The 8,463-nt window shown below is 29.0% G+C and overlaps 1 protein-coding gene across 2 annotated transcripts in view; it reads right to left on the reverse strand.

The window, feature by feature from the left end:
• LOC120421071 (low-density lipoprotein receptor-related protein 4) overlaps positions 1–8,194 on the reverse strand; it is a 36,540-nt gene extending 28,346 nt beyond the window's left edge. For both annotated transcript variants that reach the window (XM_039584216.2, XM_039584217.2), the window contains exon 1: positions 8,034–8,194. In XM_039584216.2, the coding sequence (XP_039440150.1) occupies positions 8,034–8,175 (142 nt within the window). In that variant the 5' untranslated portion in view covers positions 8,176–8,194. The remainder of the gene's footprint in view (positions 1–8,033) is intronic.
• Between the last annotated feature and the right edge of the window lie 269 nt (positions 8,195–8,463).

Here is an 8,463-nt window from a genome sequence, read left to right on the forward strand (position 1 = left end):
CCAAATTGTCAAAATTGTCAAAATTGTCGAAATTGTCAAAATTGTCAAAATTGCCAAAATTGTCCAAATTGTCGAAATTGTAAAAATTGTAAAATTTTTAAAAATTGTAAAAATTGTAAAAATTGTCAAAATTATCAAAATTGTAAAAATTGTAAAAATTGTAAAAATTGTAAAAATTGTAAAAATTGTAAAAATTGTAAAAATAGTAAAAATTGTAAAAATTGTAAAAATTGTAAAAATTGTAAAAATTGTAAAAATTGTAAAAATTGTAAAAATTGTAAAAATTGTAAAAATTGTAAAAATTGTAAAAATTGTAAAAATTGTAAAAATTGTAAAAATTGTAAAAATTGTAAAAATTGTAAAAATTGTAAAAATTGTAAAAATTGTAAAAATTGTAAAAATTGTAAAAATTGTAAAAATTGTAAAATTGTAAAAATTGTAAAAATTGTCAAAACTGTCAAAATTGTCAAAATTGACATATCTGTCAAAATTGTCAAAATTGACAAAATTGTCAAAATTGTGAAAATTGTCAAAATTGACAAAATTGTCAAAATTGTGAAAATTGTCAAAATTGTCAAAATTGTCAAAATTGTCACAATTGTCACAATTGTCAAAATTGTCAAAATTGTCAAAATTGTCAAAATTGTCAAAATTGTCAAAATTGTCAAAATTGTCAAAATTGTCAAAATTGTCAAAATTGTCAAAATTGTCAAAATTGTCAAAATTGTCAACATTGTCAACATTGTCAAAATTGTCAAAATTGTCAAAATTGTCAAAATTGTCAAAATTGTCAAAATTGTCAAAATTGTCAAAATTGTCAAAATTGTCAAAATTGTCAAAATTGTCAAAATTGTCAAAATTGTCAAAATTGACAAAATTGTCAAAATTGTCAAAATTGTCAAAATTGTCAAAATTGTCAAAATTGTCAAAATTGTCAAAATTGTCAAAATTGTCAAAATTGTCAAAATTGTCAAAATTGTCAAAATTGTCAAAATTGTCAAAATTGTCAAAATTGTCAAAATTGTCAAAATTGTCAAAATTGTCAAAATTGTCAAAATTGTCAAAATTGTCAAAATTGTCAAAATTGTCAAAATTGTAAAAATTGTAAAAATTGTAAAAATTGTAAAAATTGTAAAAATTGTTAAAATTGTAAAAATTGTTAAAATTGTTAAAATTGTTAAAATTGTTAAAATTGTTAAAATTGTAAAAATTGTAAAAATTGTAAAAATTGTAAAAATTGTAAAAATTGTAAAAATTGTAAAAATTGTAAAAATTGTAAAAATTGTAAAAATTGTAAAAATTGTAAAAATTGTAAAAATTGTAAAAATTGTCAAAATTGTAAAAATTGTAAAAATTGTAAAAATTGTAAAAATTGTAAAATTTTTAAAAATTGTAAAAATTGTAAAAATTGTCAAAATTATCAAAATTGTAAAAATTGTAAAAATTGTAAAAATTGTAAAAATTGTAAAAATTGTAAAAATTGTAAAAATTGTAAAAATTGTAAAAATTGTAAAAATTGTAAAAATTGTAAAAATTGTAAAAATTGTAAAAATTGTAAAAATTGTAAAAATTGTAAAAATTGTAAAAATTGTAAAAATTGTAAAAATTGTAAAAATTGTAAAAATTGTAAAAATTGTAAAAATTGTAAAAATTGTGAAAATTGTAAAAATTGTAAAAATTGTAAAAATTGTAAAAATTGTAAAAATTGTAAAAATTGTAAAATTGTAAAAATTGTAAAAATTGTAAAAATTGTAAAAATTGTAAAAATTGTAAAAATTGTAAAAATTGACAAAATTGTCAAAATTGTCAAAACTGTCAAAATTGTCAAAATTGACATATCTGTCAAAATTGTCAAAATTGTCGAAATTGTCGCAATTGTCGAAATTGTCAAAATTGTCAAAATTGTCAAAATTGTCAAAATTGTCAAAATTGTCAAAATTGTCAAAATTGTCAAAATTGTCAAAATTGTCAAAATTTCAAAATTGTCAAAATTGTCAAAATTGTCAAAATTGTCAAAATTGTCAAAATTGTCAAAATTGTCAAAACTGTCAAAATTGTCAAAATTGTCAAAATTGTCACAATTGTCAAAATTGTCAAAATTGTCAAAATTGTCAAAATTGTCAAAATTGTCAAAATTGTCAAAATTGTCAAAATTGTCAAAATTATCAAAATTGTCAAAATTGTCAAAATTGTCAAAATTGTCAAAATTGTCAAAATTGTCAAAATTGTCAAAATTAAAATTGTCAAAATTGTCAAAATTGTCAAAATTGTCAAAATTGTCAAAATTGTCAAAATTGTCAAAATAGTCAACATTGTCAAAATTGTCAAAATTGTCAAAATTGTCAACATTGTCAACATTGTCAACATTGTCAAAATTGTCAAAATTGTCATCATTTTCAAAATTGTCAAAATTATCAATATTGTCAAAATGGCAAAAACTTGAAGGATGGTTACAAAATCTCTAAAATCTGCAAAACTGCTTTCAATAGACAAACAGAACAATGTCTCTTCCACGAAACCAAGAACTGCATTTGACGCCCAGTAAGTGTCTAGTCACGTGTTCGCCAGTGAGGATCACTGATTTAGAACCTAAATTGCACCATCCACTTAACACTAATTCCCTGAAGATGTCTCTTCTTGAAACCAAAGAGGCAATTTTCTACTGATCACAGAAACAAAAAAAAACTTATAATAAAAACAAATTCTTATCACAAAATGCAAATCTTCCACCCAACCCAGATCAGCATTTTCCCACAGAAATAGAAAAATTTAAATTTTGATTGGCAAAAAAGGTGAGCTCGTGTGTCCACTTGAGTGTGCAGCGCAGTGTTCCCAGCGCGGACCAATTTTCTAATTTTAGCTCACTCGAAACCATGGCGAGCTCTCCTCGGCGTCGCTGCACTCAATCAATCAACGACGACGCTGATGATGATGCTGTTGACAAGCCGATGCATTATGTGCAACAACACTTTTGTTTATTTATTCTATTTTGCAGTGGAGTGGATGACAGCGCAGTGCAGTGCAGTGTGGCGGATTGATTGAGTCTGGCGTTGATGGGTTTTGTTTGTTTTGTTTTTGCGATCGAAGAGCTTAATTGGATTTTACTGAATTGAATTGAATTGCTGATATTAAAAATGTTTAAAAAAAATTCAAAAATAAAAAAATCAGTGCCCATTACGTCCAAAGATTTATTCAAGAATTGTTTTTTTTATTGTTATCAATCTTCAAAGACCCTCAATCAATCCACTATCGTTCGATAGTCCTTGACAAACATGGAGCAAGAAATAAAACAACCTCGAAAAAAAAAAAGAAAAACGCTCAAGCAAACTACACTCAGCCAGCAGCCAAAAATAGTTTTCATTCAATAAAATCCATCAACTGGCAGCAGGCAGCCAGCAGCACTTTTAGCCCCAGCAAGCCATGCCAAGCTGTCGACGACGACGACGACGACGATGTATTATGGCTTCCATAAGGTCATCTCTCTTGACAGCCCCAACCCCCAACTTCTCGTCATGGCCACCTTGGATCAGGATGATTCGTTCGTCGCCAACCAACAAAACGAATCTGGTAGGAGAGGGAAGTGGGGGGAAAAAGGACGATTGAATGAATGAAGCAACACACCCACGCAGGAAAAGGCAGCGGGTTTTTCCTTGATTTGGGTTTTTTCTTCTGTATTTGTTGTTGTTGTGGGGGAGGGAGGTGTTGGGCTATTTCTGGTAAAGTGGGGGTAGATTTTTTGCTGATGTTGTAATTTCATGTTTTTCGAGAGTATTTTTTGGAAATAAATTTCGTTTTCTTTGTCATAAGAAATGTCAACATTTTTTTCCCTCTAAATAAAGATCTAATTTATAACAATCATCGAAATTCAAATTTAACACTACAAAGTTGAATGAAAGAGGAAATGCTGTTACTGCGCAGTCGCGCTTGCTCAATTTCGAAAGGACCTCCGACTGATTGAGAGGGAGAGAAAGCTTTGGCAAAACTTTCTTCTCGCATAAGGCTCAAGCGAGAGAAGGATAATTTGAGAGAAAGCACAAGGTTATTACGGTTGGATTATTGCAAATTACTTACATGTGAGCAAAGAAGTATACAATAATGCTTTCTAGCATTTTTTATTTGTGCTTCATGAATTGCCAAACTTATTTTTTTTTCAATTTTTAAATGAAGCTTCAAAAGATTATTCTGAAAAGTAGTTTATTTCCTCAGTCTGGTAACCTTGGTACGATTAATTATATTACCATTTTCGGAATGCTTTCTTTATGATCTAGTTTATAATTGCAGAAACCTGGCAACCCTGCTGTGACAGATCACTACTTATCTATTCCTACTTTTCAGCGATGGAATAATCATCATCAAAAGAAAATCATTCCCGGGCAGACGGTAATAACAAAATTAATAATATTTCAATTACAAATGCTGTTAAAATAACAAAAAGTGTTATTATTTTATCCTGAAGTTCAACTTCAAAAAGAAAAAATAATAACAGTTTCTGATAAAATAACAAAATTTGGTATTGAAGTGATATTATATTGAAAATGTTTAATAACACGCTAATTAAAGGAAATGTTATACATTTCAAAAACTCTCCTAGTAACAAAATTTGTTATTCGTTTGGTATACTGACTTAGAAATAAAATTACCATAAATCGCACAAATGTGAAAGTTTCTAAGTGTCCATAACACAATCTGTTATTATTTTTTCTTTTGTTAAATATGTTTAGATCTTTGGGATAATTTTGACCAATTTCGTCAGGGTCATTATTTTGACCATGAAATGGGGTCCTTAAGCTAAAATTATTCTTAAAGGTTGAAATTTTGGAAGCTGATTTTTTTTAATTATTTGATATACCCCCTAAAGGACTTTGTTTAAAATGGTTATAATTTTGGGGGATAATTTTCACCAATTTCGTCAGGGTCATTATTTTGACTATGAAATGGGGTCCTTAAGCTAAAATTATTCTAAAAAGTTGAAATTTTGGAAGCTGATTTTTTTAATTATTAGAAATACCTTCTAAGGGACTTTGTTTAAAATGGTTAGAACTATGGGATAATTTAGACCAATTTCGTCAGGGTCATTATTTTGGCCATGCAATTGGGTCCTTAAGCTAAAATTATTCTAAAAAGTTGAAATTTTGGAAGCTGATTTTTTTAATTATTTGATATACCTTCTAAGGGACTTTGCTAAAATTGGTTAGAACTATGGGATAATTTTCACCAATTTCGTCAGGGTCATTATTTTGACTATGAAATGGGGTCCTTAAGCTAAAATTATTCTAAAAAGTTGAAATTTTGGAAGCTGATTTTTTTAATTATTAGATATACCTTCTAAGGGACTTTGTTTAAAATGGTTAGAACTATGGGATAATTTTGACCAATTTCGTCAAGGTCATTATTTTGGCCATGCAATTGGGTCCTTAAGCTAAAATTATGCTAAAAAGTTGAAATTTTGGAAGCTGATTTTTTTAATTAAATATCAACCTTCTAAGGGATTTTGCTAAAATTGGCTAGAACTATGGGATAATTTTGACCAATTTTCTACAGAATAAGGAAGATTATGGCAAAAACTATACACCTCAACACTTACAATATCAATAAATGCTCTTTTTATTGTCCAAAAACCATAAGGAAAGTTCAATGAAAATTAGATGAAAACACAACATTTTGAAGTTTTGAAAATAACTTGAGCTGTTTTGATACTGCGATGCTCAAATTTTTCTAGCATGGTTTAGCAATGTTAAGCTTCCAATTTCTATGATTTTTTTCCCCGGAAAATTCTTCCAAAACCGTGAAAAGCAGGGGGTGCATATTACCCCCTCTCCCCCTAATATTAGCCATAAAATGCTATCTTTTTCAGAAAATTCCAGAAAAGTAAATAATCTTTGTCCAAATTTAATAGATTAAAAAAATCATGTTTTTTCGAAAAATTTCAGAAAATAGTTTTTCATTGGAAGTTCAACATAGACAAAAAAACATAGGGAAATGTGTCAATTTAAAAATTTTACCTTTTAAATTCATTTATCTTGAAAACTATGCTTTTTATCAAAATTTAACTTAACTACTTTATGATTTAATTTTTTTTATTAGGCCGTTGCAAATATATTGCAAAGTTTATGTCGCCCCTCCCATCAAAATTGATCGGCAAAATCAGGGGCAACACACATTTTTCAAAAAAAAATTTACTGAAAACAATCTAAAATGCATTTTTCTGCATTGACAATCATTTTTAGCATGTTTGGGCTCTTTTTCATAAAAAATGTTATTTTTTCAATGAAATTCCAATGTAAAGCAAAAGTATAATGCATTTTAAAACATTTTTTTTTATTTCAAATGGCTTAACCGTGGCCTGTATGCTTTTATTTTTTTTTTTGACAAAATGGGCACTTATTTAAAAAAAATGGATAACTGCGACTTTTTTCAAAAAACTTCCCGAGCAGCCGGAAATAACTTGGGAATAACATTGTTTGTTATTTGAAAATACTAGTCCAATAACATTGTATGTTATTTATAACAAGATTTGTTATTCGTCGTTATGATTTTTTTGTTATTGAATTGTTATTGTAATAACAGACTAATAACATTTCTAGATATTCTTCGAACAAATCTTTGTTATTATTTTTTGTTATTTTAACAACAAATCCGATCATACCAATAACAGTTGGAGGTATTCTTCCATAACAAAAAATGTTATTCCAAAGTTGTGTTGGCTCTCAACCAATATCAGACCAATAACAAAGCTGCCAAATTTGTATGGAAAATTATGTGGACAAACTAATGATGCAAAATGGCTTCTTTGGGCATACCAAAAAAGTTTCAGCCAGATTTTTTTTCATAAAATTATTTTTATTAGGTCCTTTTTGGTACTTGGACCTGATTAGGACCGTGTCGGCTTTTGTAATTAAATTTGACTTAATAATTACAGAGGATCTTGTTTCAGCCAGATTGGAAATTAGAAAAAATAAAATTAAAAAAAGACCAATTTCGTAGAGAACTGCTCAGCTGCCAATTTAGCGAGGAACATTTAATGTAAACATGGACAAACTGATTATGAAAAATAGACTCTCTAGGTTTAAGGAAAACTTGAATTGGGCCAAATTTAAAATGCATAATCACAACATAAATGTTAAATTGTATTAAACACTGTTTAAATTTTTTTTTTGCAGAATTAATTTAAAATTTTTTCTCAATATTAAGATTTTTGAATATTGTGATATTAATTAAAAATTAATCTAAGAATAATATTTCAGAACATTAGAGTTTTTCACAAAAAAAAACCTCTTAAGAATCAATTATTTTTTAAAAGTTTTCCATGCTGGCAGTAAAAGATATCTTGTTTTTAAATTATATTTGCAGAATATAGTATGCAAAGTGATCGATTTCGAAATTGAAAACTTTTATGAACTCTGAAAACGACTGTTCCTATTTAGGCCATAGTTTACAGGGTCAAATACAAGTGAAAAACTAATTATAAATTTGAAAACATTTTCATAGATTTAGATTTGTTGACTATCAAAAATCTTGAAAACAAACTTATTCTTCTTTTTTGAAAAAAACTGCTGAAAATTGTAATCAAATTAGTTTGTGCAAATTTTGTAGAACATTGCTGTCAATATTTTTTTCAATCCCTTCAAATTCCCCACTCACGAAAAACACAAAATTTTTCGAGTTAAGAACAACCGTTATTTTCAACTGTCACTTTCACCATACCATTCAAAATAGAGACAAAAACAACAACAACTTTGCTTCATCCTCTCTCACAAAATTCTTCTCATTTTCATCTTCTGGATGCCGTTCAACCATTTCCACCAAGAAGCTTTCACTCTCCCGCCACCCAAAAGTCCTTAATTCGAGAGAGTGAGAGAAAAAGGTGAGAGCCTCTTTTCCGCCCAACTCGTCCGAGATCCACCCCGAGAGCGGGAGTAATTTTCCATTCAGAAAGCACCGCGATCTGCACGCTTTGCCCCAATTAACGACGTTTCGGCCCACTCGAGTCGCTTCCTCAGGGTGCTTAATCGTAAAATTAAGTTCAAACTCACCAACTCCGGCGACCAGCAGCAGGGTCGACAGTGCTGCCATCGTGTTGGCAATGCGTCCCGTGACATTTCGCAGAATCGCGCCAGTGTTGCCATCACTTCTTCTGCTTCTTGCGAGACTCCAAATGCTTTGGATGCTCGTCATTATCGCGTCGCTTCAGGGTTGAGATTTTTTTGTGTTGGGTTTGATTTTAGGGCTGGCAACACTGAACTGGTAATCCTTAGTTATTTTTCTTCTTTGGAGTGTTTTTTTTTGTTTTGCACAACTTTTCCACCAATTTCAGCATAAAATTTGAAGTTTTTTTTTCACATTTCAAACACCCACTGAGTTTTCTTTTTTTTTTTCGTCGTCCACTTAAACGTCGACGTCGTCAAAATCGGTGACCAGTTCCGGAAGGAATCTTCTCTTATATCCTTGCTTCATAGTTTCTGC

The sequence above is a fragment of the Culex pipiens genome, chromosome 1 (genome assembly GCF_016801865.2).
Source record: "Culex pipiens pallens isolate TS chromosome 1, TS_CPP_V2, whole genome shotgun sequence".
Lineage (NCBI taxonomy): Eukaryota > Metazoa > Arthropoda > Insecta > Diptera > Culicidae > Culex > Culex pipiens.